The sequence below is a fragment of the Tachysurus fulvidraco genome, chromosome 22, assembly GCF_022655615.1.
Source record: "Tachysurus fulvidraco isolate hzauxx_2018 chromosome 22, HZAU_PFXX_2.0, whole genome shotgun sequence".
Lineage (NCBI taxonomy): Eukaryota > Metazoa > Chordata > Actinopteri > Siluriformes > Bagridae > Tachysurus > Tachysurus fulvidraco.
The window spans coordinates 12,969,465-12,989,825 of record NC_062539.1 but is presented as its reverse complement, the minus strand read 5'-3'; the positions used below and the strand labels follow the sequence as shown (position 1 = coordinate 12,989,825).

The 20,361-nt window shown below is 37.0% G+C and overlaps 2 protein-coding genes across 8 annotated transcripts in view; one reads left to right on the top strand and one right to left on the bottom strand.

Annotated features, from left to right (window-relative positions):
* Positions 1 to 2,346, top strand: part of si:ch211-207d6.2 (sickle tail protein homolog) — a 44,818-nt gene extending 42,472 nt beyond the window's left edge. For all 5 annotated transcript variants that reach the window (XM_047806503.1, XM_027142721.2, XM_047806504.1 and 2 more), the window contains one exon: positions 153 to 2,346. In XM_047806503.1, coding sequence (XP_047662459.1) covers positions 153 to 290 — 138 coding nt within the window. In that variant the 3' untranslated portion in view covers positions 291 to 2,346. The remainder of the gene's footprint in view (positions 1 to 152) is intronic.
* A 4,554-nt stretch (positions 2,347 to 6,900) lies between these two features.
* Positions 6,901 to 18,415, bottom strand: paxip1 (PAX interacting (with transcription-activation domain) protein 1). 3 transcript variants are annotated; one of them, XM_027142858.2, is made up of 21 exons: positions 18,204 to 18,415; positions 17,060 to 17,194; positions 16,878 to 16,921; positions 16,621 to 16,684; positions 16,412 to 16,546; positions 14,639 to 15,169; positions 13,648 to 14,485; positions 13,383 to 13,477; positions 13,165 to 13,257; positions 12,891 to 13,028; positions 12,678 to 12,799; positions 12,389 to 12,573; positions 11,926 to 11,969; positions 11,609 to 11,676; positions 11,217 to 11,319; positions 10,818 to 10,986; positions 9,182 to 9,282; positions 8,394 to 8,528; positions 8,206 to 8,281; positions 7,476 to 7,536; positions 6,901 to 7,280 (listed from the first exon to the last, which is right to left on the bottom strand). In XM_027142858.2, the coding sequence occupies exons 1-21, from the start codon at positions 18,282 to 18,284 to the stop codon at positions 7,265 to 7,267; spliced, it is 3,234 nt and encodes a 1,077-aa protein (XP_026998659.2). In that variant the 5' UTR covers positions 18,285 to 18,415; the 3' UTR covers positions 6,901 to 7,264. The 3 variants fall into 3 exon arrangements, with proteins under 3 accessions (XP_026998659.2, XP_026998657.2, XP_026998658.2); XM_027142856.2 differs by lacking the exon at positions 6,901 to 7,280 and having other exon boundaries at positions 7,287 to 7,536; XM_027142857.2 differs by lacking the exon at positions 6,901 to 7,280 and having other exon boundaries at positions 7,287 to 7,536; positions 16,412 to 16,522.
* Between the last annotated feature and the right edge of the window lie 1,946 nt (positions 18,416 to 20,361).

Sequence of the window (20,361 nt, the reverse complement as noted above, 5' to 3'; positions counted from 1 at the left end):
CTTGATTGTGCATGATGTGAGGTTGTTTCACTTCAGCATGTTGGCTGTACTTTCCTGGGTCTCTGAAATCAAACAATTTGTTGCTCTCACTCTTTTCCATTCTCCTACAGCTCATCTCTGATTTGTTTCCTTTGCAATTTTTTTTTTTTCAGAACACCAGTGGTTCATCTTCTACAACCCGAGTTGCCTCGCCCAGGTCACGGCAACAAGCTGGAAGTGTGGAAAAACCTCCAAAACCACCAAAGCTCCAGGACTCCCAGAGCCAGTTCAGACAGGTAGTTTTATTGTAAAGCTACCTGTATGCAGGATGTCATTGGCTAAAGATGCAAATTTGTGCTGAACCTGTCAGCGGTTTTGATGAGTCATCAGACATCGATCTGCTGTAATGAGTGATGGTTAAGGCTTTGAGGTACTCACACGAAGGTTGATGGTTTAAAGGTCTTTGAGGAAGATACTTAACTTTCAATGGTTCAATTAAAGACTAATTTGCTTTGGAGAAATTAATAAATGTTAAAAAAAAAGTTATGTATGTGTAAATGCGTCATACAATCTTAGAACTTAACACACAAAGGACATCAAAAGAATACCAATGTGTATGGAGAAATGGGGGGATTAGTCATATACCAAAATATTTAATTTGGGGAAATACTAGCTTCTGTGAAATGCCAATTTTTTTGCTTGTATTTTTCTGTTTAGAGAATGTGGTTGTTATGTGTCTAACCAGCAAGTCTAACCAGCAAAGTATTTTTGTTACCATTTACAACTAGGTATTTATCTAAAGTATATTCATTTAAACATTTGTTAATTGACATTCTGGCATTTACAGGTGACAACACAGACACATCATAGCTTACAAAATATATAAATACTTAACCTGCTCTAAAACCGTAATTTAGTTTTGTACTTAATCAAGTTCTCTGTGACGTCTTAACCATGGCGTCTCTGGTGCTTAGTAAAAGCCATTTAATTTTAAAGAGAGCTGCTGATGTAACCAACAAGGGGTGGAGTGAATATTGAAGTTGGCACCGGTGAGTGAATAAGTAACCTAATATGGTGTATTCAAATGAGCAGAGAAGCAATATGAGTGAGAAACCCGTATTTCTTTGGCTCACCTGTGAAATCTTATCCTTGTTATCTGCTTCAGTGTGTTCCTTCTCACAGTTCTTTTTTAATTTTCCCAAAACACAACTGCGTAGGTGTTTTTTGTCATTCTCTTTGTGCACATGAAGGGTTTCGATCTTTTAAAAAAATGGAAACATTGCTATTTCTGGATCATTCTGTCAAAACTTGCAGCACATATGCATTTCATACACAAGTGATTTTTCTGCCTGAATTTTATTTTTAAGATGCTCTGTAACTAGCTCATTACATATTTTGTTTGTGTGGACATATTGTGCTATAGTGGCCTTACTGGGGAAACCATGGCAACAGTCCCAATAGCAAACACTGAAACAATTTGACCCTCACAAGGTGAGAAATGGCTGCTGGTTTGAGCTTTAGCCTAACACCATCATCATCAAAGGTGGACCCACACTAAGCATTTTGTCTCTCCACAATTTGAATTCTTTTTCTCTTTGCAAAGGTGTCAACATCTTTTACATGCCACTAACCTGTTGTGTTTGAGAGGGTGTTTGGGATTGTTGTTTATTGTGCATTTCGATTTAAGGAACTGTCTATAACACTTGCTAACAGTGTAGTGATGAGTTCTAGTGTTGGTGCTTTTGCTTAGTTTTTCTATTTGAGGGAATAGATTAGATTGTGATTTTTATTTTTTTTAAAGAGTTGTAAGAATTGCAAGGTTGGAATATAACATACATGTGTACAAAGAAAAGTATGACATTATTTTGTTTATCCTTATTGTAGAAAGCTGAGAAGAAGCCTATAGAAGTAAACTGTTTAATCAGTGTTTTAACTTGAGGGTTTTGCACACTGCCAGATTCAGCCTTTTTTTTTTTTTTTTAAATAAATATTTCACTTACACCACCAACGATATATTCATTAGGACTTGTATACTGTTAGAATCCACCTGTAGAGAAAGAGTGTGTTTGATGTTTAAATATCATATTACTAAAGTATCCTTAGTAGTTTAGGTATTTTTGTGCCATTAATAGTGTGTTAAACTGCATACACAAGTGATGTGTTTAATAATAAAAGAAAACTGTGTTCACTTACCTGGCCAAAGTTCTCTGCTATGCATGTCTTCTAGGTATTTCATCATAAAGAATCTCAAGTTTGCACAAAAATAATGCTGTAAATATGTTCTTGGGTTTTTGTAAAACGTGTACAAAGGTTGTGTGGAGGAACGTTCTTACAAAAGGTGTCTATGCAATAAAGGACTTAGCACTGCTTTCTGTGTTCATTTCACAAGTTTGTCCAAATAAAGAAAACCTGATGATTAAATTCCTCAGATGTACAAGCACAAGGACACCAAGAACTGGAATTTTTGTTCCCTGAAAAATTAGCCCCAAGAAAAGCAGCCATGAAAGCACAAGGAACAAAATAAACGTTCTAAAGTTAAAGATTTTCTATAATAGTCTTCTACCAAGTTTAAGACCTGAGATGCAATTTGTAATGATTCTCAAGGTCAAAGCTTATGCACTGTATTTTAGATTTATTCCTGTAGTCCTAATCTGAAACAAACTGCTGTTTTACCATTCGCAGTAATGAAATAATAGCTGTATGTCGCAGATTAAAATATGTTTGTGTTGTTTTTACACTTCAGTCAGAAACCTCAGGTCAGTGCAACAGATTTGAATGCTGCAGTTCATAAATTTAATCCACAGCATAATTTACCAATACATTACATTTTTTGTAACACTATGAGCAAAATAAATGTTAACCATATGTCGTATTTAGCTTAAATTAATTAATTTCGCTTTGGAACTCTAGATATATTCTGTATATTCTAGACAAGTATTAAACTTCTATCTAAATCTGATCTCAGTTGTGAGCGTTTTTAATTCTCAAACCGGCCAGTAGACGGCAGCACTCACACACTTATCTAATAAACAATTCAGACTGAGCAAGCTGAGTTAATTTAAAGACAAAAAACGACAAATTAGGCCTCAAATATACGTTATATACCCTCTATTGTAAAATATGCATTTGAGATTTATGTTATTTACTGGATTTTTTTAAATAAAGTAACAGCAATCAATCTATACATGTCTAATTAGTATGTATATAAATGTTTCAGAAGTATATTATGACCATGTACTAATAAATAAGAAGTGTACATGATTTTAAAAATGTGTACATGATTTCAAGAGCTCTTAAAATTTGAAGGAATTGATGATGACATTACAGTTCCTGAATCTTTATTTGTCGATATTAAGGTTATAGTTTCTACAGTAGCTGCTTCATACAACAAGGTGCTCTGTCTTGAGTGGGTGCTTTATTATTAGTAAACAGACTAAAAAATAAAAAAAATAAATAAATACTCTGTGTAATCTTCTTTACGGTTCTTCTTCTTTACAGACTTTACGGTTTGTGACATCACAGTAACACGACAAGCTGCTTTTTTCGCTGATGTAGCATAAGTAAGAACAAAACAAATTAGTCTTCAAAAACAAACGCATAGGTGTATGATGGAAATGTAGGACATGACATTTTTTTAAATAAAAAATTGGAATCAGCACACAGCTGAGACTAGTCTGAAGAACCTGCTTGTTTAAAATCCTGGAAAACTCTCAAAGCGCCACTTTTTCATGATCGTCACAGCAGAAAGCCTCACAGAGAGCTTGCTATTCACCGCTTTACACGTTTTAACTAAATTTTCGAGACAGTATATTGAGATATCAGCAGAGAACTGCAGTGCCTGTCTTTCGATCAGCGTCTTAAACAAAAGTCTTTAAAAATGGGTTTTGAGGGAAAAAAAGGGCGTTTTGGAATGGTGCTCATGCCCCTCAGCACTAACTTCATTTAAGCAGACACAAAAGCAATTATCATCTGATTGATGTAAAAGTCATATACCTTTGTTAATGTATATGGACAGGGAAATTCCTCTGAGACAAATGATTGGCACATCTATTAATTTGGAGGGTTTTTTTCTCCTCCTGTGTCGGGCGTGACTTTTTTTCTTTTTGACAAGCTCGATTTAGTTTTTACATAATTCATTAAATTGCTCATATGTATGTACTTCATTATCAGTGGGGTGAAGATAAACTCTGCAGTGATGGGGTTTAATTAGTGCTAGTTAAATGCACTAAATTATAACAGAAGATCATAAAGAACGTTTATCTTCTCGAATGTTCAGTCTGAGAAACAGCATTGTTTTTAATCTCAGCTCTGATTATTAATTGTGTAGTTATCAGAGAAATAATTATTTTATAAGAACCGTGTACATCCAAAACTTGTAATAAATGAGACAAAAAGACACAGCTCTGTTCGCACAGATCACTTCTACACACTCAAGCTAATCTTCCTGAAATTAGTAATTAGCTCACTCCTTAATGAAAGTTAATTAGCTCATATGCAAATGTAACTGAATCCCAAAGCATTGTTCTGCCTAATTAGCATGTAATTTGTGTATTATAACACACTACTAAGACAAGGCCGAACGCTGCATTGCTGCTGAGAGGACGGTAATTAAAACACACATCCTTTTTAGTGTTTAAGGTTAATTACGCCGTCTCCTGATGTTTTATTGCAGCAGAGCGTCAACAGCCACAAATCTTCCAGGACATTCACAAACCAACAAGGAACTTAGTGAGTTTAATCAAAGATCTGCACTATCATTTGCATTTTTAATTGCAATTAAACGGTGTGTCAATTAAGGGAAATAATTAGGTACGATTCCATGCAGTCTGCAGACAAATTGTTTAATTCAAGTTACTTACCAACATGGAGAAGTAAAAAGTACCGTAGAAGAATTGTATGTTTAAAAATAATTAGTAAATAAATAGATAGATAGATAGATAGATAGATAGATAGATAGATAGATAGATAGATAGATAGATAGATAGATAGATAGATAGATAGTCTGGTATATTAATGCACTCTTTCTAATTTCTAAAGTAACATCTTATTCACAGTGACTCAAACAGTAGACGCTCCACATAAACATATGAAAATGTGCAAAATCTTTGATAAGTTTGATAAAAGAGGCTGGTGAAGGAGAGACTATAATGCAAGTAACAACAGGAATGAACCAGTTTGGTGGACATTAAATGAGGTTCTTATTACATTATTATAAGAGTAATAAACCACATGGCGCCATAGTGTTATCAAAGTATCAGGGTATTAACACTAAGTCCACTTCATCACATCAATCCATTTACATTTCTAAACAAACGTACAACACTAAAAGACAGATCACATCATCAGATGTTCCGTGACAGACATGTTTTGTACTGACCTGTCCCATCATGCATTGCAGGACAAAGGTGGCAGGCCTTGCACCAGATAAGTGACGTGGTTAGTAATGACAGTGGAGGTGTCTGCAGCGTGTCTGTGCTTCTGTCTCGGTCTCTAATCTGCAACTGTTCAAAGACTGCAATAACATTTTGTAAATATAACCTCACAGCACAGAAAAATGAGTCACTTCAAGTATCATTATTGTGTTTCACAACTAAATGTACACAGTAAAGAGGTTTCATATTTTAATGTCTAATTACACATTCTCCTTCGTTCTGTGGTCCTTGTTCTTTGTTAGCAACACGTGTATACATCATGATGCATGTGTATTAGATCATTAAATGTATGACATTTGAAATATCAGCATATACTCTCTTTTTTGTGCTAACTGTTTTACTAATTATACCGTTATTGTTTCATGCATAGATAGTAAATCTAAATATAAATTAGTCCTCCTTAGATAAAGTCTGTTCTTTTAGTAAATGCTATAATAAATAAGTGCATTATTTAAAGCAAATAATATATATATATATATATATATATATATATATATATATATATATATATATATATATATTGTAATAATTTAAACTTCAGAATTGTTGGTACTAAATTGTGATGTTAGGGATAGAAATGAGAACACTGACATATCCAGGGAGGTAAATAATAACAGGAACAGAAGTTTATAATAATAAAATATAATAATGATTAATTGGGACAATGAAGGGAGGATTTGCTATTTATTTGAAAGGTACATTGATAAACTCGAAGATTTGTTATTATCATTATTATTATTATTAATATTCTTAATAATTATTTTCTTCTGAATAACAAAAGCCATCTTAAGAACAACCGTTTTCTTTTAGCGGACATGTTCCGATCAGCAGTGTTCATCGCTCCATGTCCCAGTAGCTTTTGTACTACATGACCTTGGCTGTGTGCATTTTAATTTCTCCATTTTTAGAAGGGCACTAGCAGAGGTTCTTTCCCCCCTTTAGCCCAGCGCAGGGGCACAGGGATCGCCCAGGGCAAAACTGCTCACAGCACACAATTCCCTTCTACCGGTAAGTACCCGTAACACTTCATTAACAATTAATTGAATTCCGTCTATCAGGAATAACAGTTTAAAGAGAGTTCTACCCCCATACACACACATACACCAAAAAAATGATCTACACCAGAGCTGTAGAGTAAATAGAAATCAGATATACTATATTATAAACTATTACAATGACATACTGAATACTGTAATTGATCTTTAGTACCTTTTTTATTCTTCTGCCTTCCCTAGTTTGGACCAATCCTTCTCAGAGAATAAAACTGCATACAATAAAACTGCATAAAATTTAATTATATGGCAAAATAAAAATAAAAAAATAGTTAAATAAAAGAAATAATTCTAAATAATGGGCAAATTATGGGGCTGCTAATAGGACTGAGGTGAAAATCTTGTCACTTTCAATTAAAATATATTTTTTTTAAATTATAAAAAGGCAATTATACAAAGAACGAAAGAAATCATATTAGCATCGTCATAGATAGTAGTAGAATATTTTACATAGATTTTTATTGCTCGTCTTTCTACACATACTGCACAGTTTATGTAAAATGAGTTTGGTTTGGTCACAATAACAAGACTTTTATTCCAAAAATCGAGACAAAAACAAATCAGGGAAAATTTGCCATAAATTGAAAACAATCATAAAAAATAACAATTTATTTATTTCTTTTTTCCACCAGTAATTTCTACAAAAAAGACTCGTCAACTGGTACAAAAAACACACACAGAAAAAAATTGTATTGTCTTTCTTTTAGATATATTTATAAAAAAAAAAAAAAAAAAAGCATCCTTCAGGGTCGACCAGCACAGAAAGAGCTTAATGTTCTCTTCCAGGGGATGTTTCCACGATCATGTGAATTTATAAGTGAGAATGTTAAGGACAAGACTGACACAAGGTAATATAAGAAGTCTACCTTTTTTTTTTAAATGGTAGTGAAACAGGGTAAGTGAGGAAGAGACAGAGAGAGAGAAAAAGGGAGGAAAAGGTTCAGGTTAGACAGATGAAGTACAAGTAACGAAAGAGAGCTGTGTGGGTTTTATTGCCTGGTGAAAAGGATATGCTTGATAATCCAATGTCTGTGTCAGTACTCCTGTGAGGATGAACTCAGCGTTGTGTACTTCTATTAACAGAAATGGGGAGAGAAAAAAGAACAGTCAAAAAATTGAGAGCTTCAAGTTAAGGGAGTGATTATAGAGTGTGAAAATATAAATAACATTTAAGAAATATTTCATTCAATTTCATTCCCCTTATGTCTGTTGCTTATATCTACAGACGATTACATCCCACTTCACTACATCACTATTAGATGGTATTATTTTCTTTTATATATTTATTCTTATATTCTTTCATTTATAATGACAAATTACTTTTAGTATACTTTCTAAATATATAAATTTCCTTCTACAATGAATAAATCTATGGATCTATAAACATCAATATTGAATATTTAAGAAAATTGTGATGTGATTAAAATTATTTCTTGGGGTTCTTTCAATTAGAGATGTGTATAAATATATAATTAAATAGCAACCCGAGATGTTACCAATTATAAATCTGTTTATCTTGTAAGGTGTGTACAAATCCATGTGAAAAAGTTGTTACTATGGATACGGTAAGGCATAAGAACATGTGTACATTTAAATAAACCTGCACTACTGTGAGAGATAACTTTATAGAAAATTAATAAACACCTGCTGACCAATCAGAATCCAGAATACAACAGCTCTATGGTATAAACCCACGGCTTTGGCACAGTTAAAGAATTTTATTTCTTTCTTTGTGTCCTTACCAATGTTCTTCAGAAAATATTCACGACACAGATGCAGGTCGTTGTCGCAAGAGATGAGGATGATTTCTGGTAGGTTCTGAAACAGAGAACTAAATAATCAAATTTGCTGCTTTCTGAAAACTTTACTTTGATACCAAAGCTGCTTTAGCAAGAATATTAAAAGGTATGAGAGGAAGAAGAGAAAGTACCTTGTTCTGCTTGTGCTCCATGATTTTTCGGAAAGACGGCTGTCTGGATAGCAGTTTCCCTCCGGCGCTCTCTACGATGGCTCTCATGGTGCTGAGACTCGGACAGATTCCCGGCGTTATGTAGAAGAATTTACCCTGAGGAGACATAACGGACATCTTTAATACACGTACATCTCAGTCACAGCAAGTCCTCTGCGACATCCAATTACACCACACGTCAGTGCAGGACGGCAGCCCTGGTCGGCAGAGATGGAGAAAGGGGAGGGATAGAGGAGAGAGAATGGAGTAATAGGAAAGAAGAGCAAACAGAAAAGAGGACCAAAGAAAAAAAAAGGGAGGACAGGATATGGTTGAAGAGAGTGATGAAAAGGAAATAAAGACAGAAAATCACATTTAGTGAAAAAAAGAGGCAAGGGGGAAAGGGAAGAAGAGAAAAGCAGAGGAAAGTTAATAAAGAAACGAAGAGAGGGAGAACCAAATAGGTAAGGAGAGAACAAGAAAGATAGAGAAAGCTAAAAGAGAAAAGATACAATGGGAAGAATGGTTAGGGTAAAAGGTATGAAGAAAAAAAAAGAAAGAAAAAAGAAAGAAAATCAGAGAAAATGTGAAAAGTGCAGAGAAAATGGGAGAGGAGATAGAGAAGAGAAAATGGAAGAAGGAAGGTAGAAAAGGAGAGAATGGAGGAGATGAGAAGGGTGGGAGGAAAAACTAAAAATAAAAGGAGAAATAGAAATAAATAAAAAAGAAAGAGGGGGAGAGTGATTGTGGTGTAATACGGTGGTAGTTACCTTGAAGAGTGGAGCAGCATGAGCTTTCTTCAGTGACTCCTCCAGACTAAAAGTGAAGAGCACCTCAGCCTCAGCATCCCGCAGCATGTAACTCTGTTCATCTACACATAGACACATACACTGTTACAGAGCTCTTGCTTGGAAATTCAATCAGACAGATCTGACAAACCAAAAAAGTGATTTTATAAAACCAAACATCTCTGCTTCCAAGCAGAAATTATACTTCTTATTACTAATTAAGGTCAATAGTCATGTGAAATAATTAGGACACCACCATTAAATATTCAGTTCTTTATTAAGAAATGTTAACATGTCGATTTCCGATCTTGATTTAATTTGTATATGTAGATCACTTATTAAACAAAATTAATTAACAAAAATTAGTATTTCAACTGAGGAAAAAGTTAGGACACAATATGGCATAAGAACTTCAATTAGACCTTTCTTGTAGCCACCTTCAGGTTTGTGACATCAACTACAAGAAAATTTCAGCCTCTCCTCAATGCAGAATTCTTTCAGTGTTGTGATGTTTGATGGGTTTCTTGCATGCACAGTCCATTTCAAATCACCCCACAGGATCTAAGTAGGATTTAAACCTGGGCTTTGACTTTCCTGTTTTGCTTCAATTTTTTGACAGATGCTCTCACGTTCCTCAAGCACCTTCTAATACAATATAGAATTTATAGTGGATTCTATGATGAGTTGGCCAGGTCCTGCTGCAGCAAAGCTTCCCCAAACCACAACACTTCCACCTCAATATTTCACAGCTGGTATGGGGTTCTTTTGTTGTATTTGGTTTACACCAAACCCAAACATGCCCTCTTTTATGGTCTTCAAATAATTACATTTTTGGCCAGAATTCTTGGCCATTGTCGCTGTGTTCTTTTGCAAACTTCAGTCTTGCCTCATGTTTTTCTTAGACACCAAAGGTTTCCTCCATGCACATATGAAAATTAAAGTTCAGTCTCATTGACATTAACTGTAGCAAGAGCTTGCTGTAGGTCCTGTGATGATATTAGGGTTTTTGGAGACTTCATTAAGCATCTTGCAGTCTGCCCTTACGGGTGAATTTGCTTGGATGTTCAGACCTGGCAATGTTGGCAATTGTTTTAAATGTTCTCCACTAAATGATTTTCCCGGACAGTGGAATGGCTGATTACAAATACTTTTGAGAAATTCTTTTTATATCCCTTACCAGACTCATTAGCATCAATCTTCTTTCTGAAGGCCTCAGAGAGCTCTTTGGGTCTCACCATGGTGATACCTCACAATTCGACAAGTAAGAGCAAACCAAATTACATTTCTGAGGTTTAAATAAGGCAAGACTCTTTCAAAATGCTCTGTAACATTGTCCTAATATATTTCAGCAGGTCACTTTATTTGTAAGCACAAATAAATGTGGGGGTGTCCTTTTTCCTCACAAGAAGGTGGATTTTTTAAAAATGACATTTTACAGGTCATTTAAGAGACTTTCCTTTGGTTTTATTTGTTTGGTTATATTACTTGAATCTTTAGATTTAAGATAAAATTCTTAAAAACTATGTTTAAAACAACTTTTTACCTTTTCTTTCCTCACAAACAACAGCACCTCTGTATAAACCATTTCATCTTAAAACCCTACTCCACTCAAACTCACCCAGAAATTTCTGGCATTTCCAGCTCTCCTGAAGCCACTCTGGGGTGACGATGTGCTTAACAACAGAGATGGCTGTCAGGAACTTGACCGTGCGAATCACTTTGCTGGCCACCAGATGAGTGCACTTTTGGACACTCTCTGCCACTTCACCGCCAAGCTCGTACAATCTCTGAAACAGAAAGAAGACGCCTGTGAGAGGCTGTGTGTCATCACAAATGCTTGAGTGTCATCTCAGATCAGAATATTGATTTCTCGAGCTGCAGTTAAGTCTGTACTCTGCCCTGAACGTGTTCTGGAGAACGAGTCGGTGAAAATGCTCTATAGTCTCTGGTACTCAGGAGACCAACATGATAAACTAGCTCAATGACTCAAAAATGAGGAGGCCGCGTGTTCAGTTACCTTAATATACTGCTGCGTCTGCACAGGTTCAAAACCAGTGAAGAAAACATACGGGGTCGACTCCGGAGGAAGCTTTTTAGAAGGTGGGGGCAGTTCCTCTATTCTACAGAGAGAAATAATGAATGCATTATTTACCACACAAGGACCATCTTATTGTCTAGCCCATATTTGAGGGTTTTAAGTAGGAGCTCATGACAAAAAGCCTTTTAAAGTGGAAATTGGACAAAGCAATTATCCATGGCATCAATGCTATAATATCAGAATCACGTATATATTAATACGTTATTCTAATATACAATATATATATTAGAATCATTTGTGATCCACAAAGACGGAACCACAGACACACACGCTCATCGGATAAGCACACTTAAGTTAAATCCAGAACTCACTTAGGCTTCTTGGCAGGTGGCTGTGAGGTTCCCTCGGCTTGTTTCTGTTTCTGCTGCAGACGGAGACTCTGTACACAGAGTAAAATAACTCAGACAAACTCTAACAACAAAACAGTACACACTGATACTGGAAAGATTCATCATCATTAACTCATTATAAAACTCCACCCTGAGAGAGAGAGAGAGAGAGAGAGAGAGAGAGAGAGAGCACACCAGTCACAAGATGAAGACCTATTCTAATAAATAATTATTTTTTCCTGTTTGTCTCAATTTCGTTTGTCCAGTTAAAAAACAAACATTTTTAGAAAGTCTCTTACCACCAACGCTTCTGGCGAGACTTTTACAGGATTTCTCCAAGCAGCTGAAGAATAAAATAGACAGACATTTCTTCAAATAAATGACAGAACATAAATCTCTTCACATTATTCACAGCAAAGCCTAGTGTCTAAGGTGTTGGACTACCAATCATAAGGTTGCAAGTTCAAATCCACCAAGCTGCCAGTACTGGGCCCCTGAGCAAGGCCCTTAACCATCAATTGCTGAGTTGTATAAAAACGAGATAAAAATGTAAGTTGCTCTGGATAAGGGCATCTGCCAAATGCCATAAATGTAAATGCGATATAGTGCTCAGTTTCATACATGATCAAGTTTAAGACACTAAAACACAAAAATAGACATCAGACTATTAAGACAATTTTGGCAATGCTAACTTAATACTTTTAAGAACTTCAGGGGGAAAATCCTCCAATAACAAAGGAGTGAAGATCATCAGACACGTACCCAACAGGTTCTGGACATAGTGTGTGTTAGGAGCGAGCGGTTCAGCTAAGTTGAACTGAGTGTATCGGCTGTGCTGTATCTGCCGTATGGCCTCGAAATGTCCCAACAGGATGTCACACAGCCACTGAGCGTTTACACAAGGGATTCTCCACTCCTTCGCCTTCTCATATTTTAGTCCACTTGGCCTAAAAATAATACACACAAATTTTAAAAAGCCTGTTTTTAGGACAAGGTCACAACCCCAAGTTCACCAACAACTGACTGAATAAGTAAACGATTATAGGCTTACTCTTTACAGATGAGAACAGTGTTGCTGCGACACAGGTATCCCGTGTAGCGAGCTCCAGCTAAGTAAGCCATAAGTTTCAAGTCCTCTCGATCGCTGTCCACAAACCCAGTGACTGAAATAATCTGAGGATCAGATTGTTAAAAAAAATATATATATCACCCATCGAGATACATACATCATCCTGAAGGTAACAAAGTGTGGAGGTATTCGTACGTGTTGCGAGCAGGGTTTGGCTCCATGAGGGAAACTGAACGGCAGATGGAGTGTGCGATGAGGAGGAACCATTCTCTTCTTCTTCAGCACTGTGTTGAGCCAGTGAACTGTAACACAGCGCTTTCCTTCCCTCAAAGCCTGATACAATACAGCACAAAGCTAACATTACTGAAAATAATACCTTTATAGCTCAAACAGCTTCATATTACATCATGTTCAATATTAATCCACATGCTATAACATTTTGTTATAACAGGAAGGCTGGTGTGCTTACCTGCACGTACATGCTGCTGACTTGACTTTCACAAAGTAGATGAGTGCAGCGATTCAAAGAGGAGTCTACAGAGCCTCCATACACCTGAATGATCTACAGTATATAAAATAATGAAAATGTACCTACTGTGTAACAAACAGATTTTGTATGAATTAGAGAGCAGACACTAAAACAGTTTAAGTTTGAATAAACTGCTGGATAAAGATCCAGAATCATACCCGCTTCCACGTGGCTAGTAGCTGCTTATCAGCCATCTGCTCTGGATAATCAACGATGGCAAAGACACACCCCACCAGGAAGGCATCATCAGGAACTGAAGGTAAAGATGTTACAGCACAATCAATCACTAAATTAAGATTCAAACTGAAGACATGAACTCTATAAAACATAAAAAAAATAAACAAACAGGTTTTGTTTTCAATACACGACAAAAACTACATACAAAAACTGGTACCCAGCATGCATGATCACTGCTCTACTTACTCTCCTGTCCTGGTTCATGGCCCAGCAGCTGATGCAGCTGCACAAGCTGCTGTGGTGTCTGTGTCTGATGCTGCAGAGCCTGCATATTCTGCATTTGTTGCTGCTGCTGTTGCTGCAAGTGTTGCTGCTGCAGGTGCTGCATGTGCTGTTGCTGCAGGTGCTGCATGTGCTGTTGCTGCTGTTGTAAATGTTGCTGATGCATCTGCTGTTGACTTTGCTGCTGCTGTTGTTGCTGCTGCTGCTGCTGCTGCTGCTGTTGTTGTTGTTGTTGTTGTTGCAGCTGGAGTCTGTGCAGCAACTGATGATGTAATGCAAACTGTTGCTGCTGTTGCTGTTGCTGCTGCTGCAAGGGCGGTCGGAGATGCTGTTGTTGCTGTTGCGGTCGCAGTGGCTGCTGCAGGAAGCCATGCTGCGGTTGCTGATGCTGCTGCTGAGAGTACATCTGCTGGTGTATCTGTTGCGGGAGGAACTGATGTGGCTGTTGAGGCATTTGTGAAAACCCTGCCTGCTGCTGCTGCTGCTGCTGCTGCTGCTGCTGCGAATGTATTTGCATGCCCTGCGGCTGCAGATGCATCATAGTTTGCGGCTGGAGAATCTGCTGCGGATGTTGCTGCTGCTGTTGTTGCTGCTGTGGTGGTTGGATTGGGTGTGCTTGCTGCTGCTGCTGTTGCTGCTGCAACTGTTGCTGCTGGTGTTGGAGTACCTGCTGCTGCACTTCAGGAGCATGCTGTGGTGCTGTGTGCTGTGCAGGTTTTGAGGCATTGTAGAGAAGCTGATTCGGGAGGCCAGATTGGTTCCCCTGCGGTTCCACACTTTTAGAAGTCAGACTCTGAAGAATCTTAAATTGTAATTACAAAAACAACACTAATTACTAAGCATGAATAACAACAAAATTCCTCCAGAATTCAACCGCACTATGTTTAAATGTTTAATTACTTAATATATACTTTTAATTCATCCATTATTCAAACATAAAATATCTGTCTCTTACATGTGCAACACTGGGAGGTCGTGGGAGCTGCTGCTGCTGCTCTGCGCTCTTATTAATATTCCGTAATGGGCGTGGCCCTGAATTCCACCCACCAACCATCTCTGGACGCTCTGACCCCTGGCCGTTACCTGGTACAGGAGGAACGCTGTCACACAGGTTAATTAGTGCCGTGTCCTTGCCTGGTTGGAGGCGGTGCTTAGAGAGTGTCCAGTTCAGGTTGAGCTCCTCTTTGTCCGATTCGTCGGAGTCATCGAACATGACCTCAGCTTTGGGCGAGGGCGAGCGTGCACGTCTGGAAGGCGACGGCCCGCGCGATGAGGCAGGGCTAGAGCGCTTGCTTCCTTCGGAGTGTGAACTACGATCGTCCTCGCTGACCTCATCTTCCTCCTCTTCTTCGTCTTCCTCATAGTAAGTGAGCCTTGGGTGGTAAACAGCCTCATCCTTCCTGTTCTTGCCTTTAACGGAGTCAGTGATCCACTCCGGGGTGACGATTTTAATCCCACTGTACCTCAGTGCGCATTCGTATTTTGCCTGGGAGCAGAGCAAAACTTTTTAAAATGCATCATAAAATTTGAGCTCTTGCTTTTATACGTCGGTCATGCAGCATTGATCTAGAAATCGAACATGAAATAAGGACATACAGAGTTTGAACCACAGTTTAAATGGCAGCTAACTATTTTTAATCAATTCGAAGTATAACCTTGGGCCCACAACATCCATTCCCAGCCATGTTCACAAAGCTTTGCCTACAGGATCTACAGCAACCCACAGAAAAGTGTCCAAAATGACTAAGCATACAACAACAAGCAATCCAGACCAGAAATCAGTTTTACAAATGGGGATTTCTCATCCACATTATATATATTGAGGTCTTGATTTTAGTCATTATGTTATGCAGCTCTATAAAAATATTTTTGCAGGTAATTTGTACAAGAATTAATTTGTAAAAATCAGTTATTGCAAACAGCTGCTTCATACTTACCAATTATTGGCTTTATTTAATGAGAGAGAGAGAGAGAGAGAGAGAGAGAGAGAGAGAGAGAGAGAGAGAGAGAGAGAGAGAGAGAGATTGGGCTTAAGGTTTAAATCTTTGCAAATATAAAATTTGTTTTGTGCTCTTGTGTTTCCATTTCAGTGTTTCGATCTCAACACAATCCAGTCAATTATTTTTCCGTTCATTATTTTCTTACGAGCAGCAAGTGTAAAAGCATCCTTACAAAATTGTAAAAAAGTATGAAAGTGTGTCTGTTTCAACAAGAATTATGGTGAACTTGTATTTTCAATAAACAATGACTAAAATTATATAACATTAGCTAAACAGAACAAACCAGGAACTGATTAATTAACTCAAGAACTGAGAAATGGGGGGTTGGGGTTGGATTTTGTCTCAACAGTGAATAAATGTTCAGTGCAGATATCAGTGTGAGGGCTATAAAATACATTCATCCTCAAATACAGCTCTAAAAACCAGCAACACCAAATGCAGGCCAATAAACCCAGCTTTAAAACAATAAAATCCAAGAGTAGTATATAGGCTACACATACACACACACACAAGATCTGCGGGCGATTGCCTCTTAAACACCACCCAATGACTCCATTTATAAGCAGTTTAAACACACTCTTCTGCCATAAAACAACGCGAATAACAAGACAAAACACGACGTTCAGCTTTCACAAGGACAAGTCAAATCTAAATGCAAATCAAAGACACCAGTTATAAACTCCAAAGCTGAGGTGAAAAGAAAAAAAAAGAACCGGACGGCTATTTACCCCCTTGGGTTCAGGAACCACCAGATGTGTACACTTCTTGTTGAAATTCAGCTGACAGTCTCCTCCATAAAACGTAATAAAAGCCCACAGGGTGCTAAGATCCTCCTTCAGCTGCGAGACAGACAGAGGAACAAACTGAAAATAAACATAAAAGGGGGAAAAACTGGGATGCATTTTCTAATTACTGGGAATGAGGCACAAAATCTTACATGAGACAAACATGCCCGCACGCCAGAGAACAACTGGCCCGACTCGGGAGAAAAGCCTGTAACACTGATTAACAGCTGGTCAAGGGGACAATAAATGAGCTGCACATTTCAATTATTTGTTATTCAGAGTAATCAAAAACTAATCTGAAAAATTCACAGAGGCACAGGACCACAGCACACATACATTTTCATCATGTACACAATCTTATTAAAATGTACTTCTTATAGGCATTTGAAAAAATTTCAAGAAAGGATACGGCAGCAGGTCTCCGCATCTGACTGACAGAATCACCCATGTGGGCTGGGGGAAAAAAAACAAACAAAACAAAAAAATAAGGAATAAAACGCAACACATATTATTAAAACTGTTATTATGAAAGTAGTGAAGCTACTACATCCCCATTTACTTAAGTGATTATGAGGTTCTTGTGAACTTTACCTTTACTACAGGTAAGAAGAAGACCTCGCGTGCCTCGCTGACCTCCGAGTTGTCTCCATCCTCTGTGATGATGTGCGTGGCAAGGGCAATGTAGGACACTTCCTTTCCTTTCCCCGACTTCAGTAGCTGCACCACCTGAAATCACACCAAGAAATCATGAGTTCAGCAGACTACGGCCTCCATACTCCATTCTTTAGAAATTATTTCTCATCAAACTGCACAAGATCTCTCTATCTCAGCATGTTTTTTTTTTTTTACAGATCAACACTGCACACTGAAGATCTTCTAACCATAGAACTGAGATTAAAAAATGCTTCTGCATCACAGAATTTTGCGATCATCCCACTTTGTTTTGTCCGTCTTCTAGTTCGCAGATAATGTGATGGCACATTTCAACTCACAGCTGAGGGGTTTTTTGGTTATTCAAATTTTGTGATTTACAAAATTTAAATATTGATAGCAATTAAGATGAAATCCTATCCTAAATCTCTGCATCTCTTATTCTAATGAGTCAAATCACAGTTAAAATCTGACATTTATATTAACAAAATTGTTACTTTGAAGTTTCAGTCAACAACATCCATGGTATTAAAGATGAATAAAAATGAATATGCTTCTAGCTGAAAATGGATTTAAGTGTAATCACACTTTTTTGAGACAAGCACTGTATACAGATACAGTATGTATGTATGACTTAAAAACTTTTTTCAAACCTTAAATCTTGTTGATTTAAATCAGTTTCAGACAAATCTCTTTGGGCTAGCAAGCTAGTCTTCCTGCAAACGTCTCTCGATCTAATAAATAAACTATAATGCCAATATATTATATCAGGTGTTAGTACAAGTCTTATTAACACGTCTAACAAGAACTGCCATTTATTTATTAGCATGCTAGCTAACACGCCTTACTATTCATTATAGGTGGCTGGCTAGTTAGCGTTAGCTCTATACCAAAGCTTCCATAAATCACACTTTAGTACATAATTGTATTAACGTCACTCATGAGCTGAACTAAAATTGGCGTGGGATTAGAAGCTAACGTTAAAGCTATACGTTTATAATGCTAGTCAGTTTTCTTTATAGCACAACTAGCTAGCACTGAAAACATGCTAACATGCTAACATTGACAGAAAAAAAACCTTCACCTTTTGGTCAATATCCCCGACGACATAAAACTTCACGTCCTTAAAAAGCTCATCAGGAACTTTCAACTCTTCTTCCACCATTATTATATTGTAATAAATAACACAAAATTTTTGGATTAACTTATGCCGATAACAGAAACATTATTGAGTCTCCTGAACAGCTTCGCGACTGAAGAGAGGTGACTGGACGCATCGTTTGTTTTCCTACCCGTATTCAGAGGTCTTTGATAGTATTGGGTTGCTGGCTACAAAAACATGTACAATGATTGGGTAATACAGCTGTACGTTCGTCGTTTTATTATGTATTAGCCAATCCGATTACAGAAGGTGGGGTCTGTCGGAATACGGGTGGGTGAAAAACTTATCTAAAGCGCCAAAGAGGATTCGGCGGTAGGAAGATATACATGCACGATAGTAGGGGGAAAGAAAAGAGTTTTCTGCTTGTATTACATTAACCTCAAATTACGTTAATGTCATTCATATATAGCTTTTCAATGTACAAAAAAAGTGTTGTCATGCGTATTTATTAGAACAAAAACCTGTGTTTTTTAGAGAGAAAATGATTATGTAAATTTCAAGCACCCCTCAAAAAATGGACCATGGTGCATTTGTGGGCGGAGAAAACTCTTATTCGCGAGCGCAATGACTAGTTAAGGCGCCAAATATGAAGGCGTGAATTGCTGTAAACACTAGAAAAGACGAGGAAGTACATATGGCTTTTTTGGGGTATAGAAAATAATTAAATATTATGTAAAAATTTGAAAGCTGAAAGAAAGAAATCGAAAATTAAAATGTATTAGTATCTCTGAGCTCATGAATGAAAATTACAGTTAAGTTCTCAAGCAGTTGAAAATGTACAATTTAGCAGAAGGCTAAGGCTGTTCTTTACCCTAATCTGGGATTTGAACTCATGACCTTCTGATCAATAGTCCAACACTTTAACCCCTTTCCTGACACCAGCATTAGTCATAATACATTCACACTTAAGCCTAGCTTAAGATTTCATTCTTTTTAAACATTCTGCCAATAACTCAACCTCTAATAATTGTGAAAGATGAATCATTCTCGTGTTGCTAAGTGTGGCATCACCACGGCGTCATCAGTTGTCCTAATCAACAATGAGTGATCGCCTTGTTTTTCTCTGGTATAAAGTGCTTATGAGATCTTGAAACGTTGACTGAGAAAGGAGGACATGTCCTTCAGTCAGCAATTATCCTAGTTCACCAGGGTGTCCTGCTGACTCAGAACTCAGTCCACTTGTAGCCCACACAAATGCTACAAAATGTCCTGCAAGTTTATACAACAGTTCTTACAAGGGTTTGTTCTAATAAGCAATTAAGATGTTATTTTTAAAATGGGGAAAGTGAGGAACAGTGGAGAGAAAAGGAAAATGCTCCAGCCTAATAAGTAGCAGTAATGCCTTGGGTATGAGCCATGGGACTTGTAAGTAACAATTTGCTGATTAATAGCAGAATGAGAATCCATGTGAATGAGCGAAATCAACTCAACAATTAACATGCTGCTTACGTGAAAATAAAATTATTTATTGCAAAATAGGACTGATATTGACATTTTTTACAGCAGGTTTGGTTTATGACAATAAGCTATACAAATAAATAAACGTTACTATGAACACTGAGTTAAATTCAACGTTGTGACTCTTTTGTGATCTTAAATGTTAATTATACAATGTAGGTGCAAACAGTGTATAATTAAGGGTTTCAAAAAGTATTCATACAACACCACTGAACACTGATTCGTTTCAACACCGTGAATCGATTCAGGAATGTAAAGTGTTAATTAAATGCATAGGTGTGTATTTAACACTGATTTCATTTAACATTTTATAAGGTGTATCTCAGAGCAATATTAAGTAAACACTGATGGCCATAATGTAATGTTGCTTTAATTAGGTTGATGTTTATGCAACACTAAATAATGTGGATGTAAACCCTGGTTTAATTAAACACCTTGCCTCTTAACACAAAGGTGTTAATTAATCCTTTATTCCGATATATGTTAAACATTGTAAGATGGTCACCATATGAATAATTTACCAGAGTGTTAATTCAGTTCTACTTTGTATTCATTTAACACACTGAGTAACCACAATACTAACAACTAAGCTCTTAAATAACCATTAAACATTGTAGGCCTT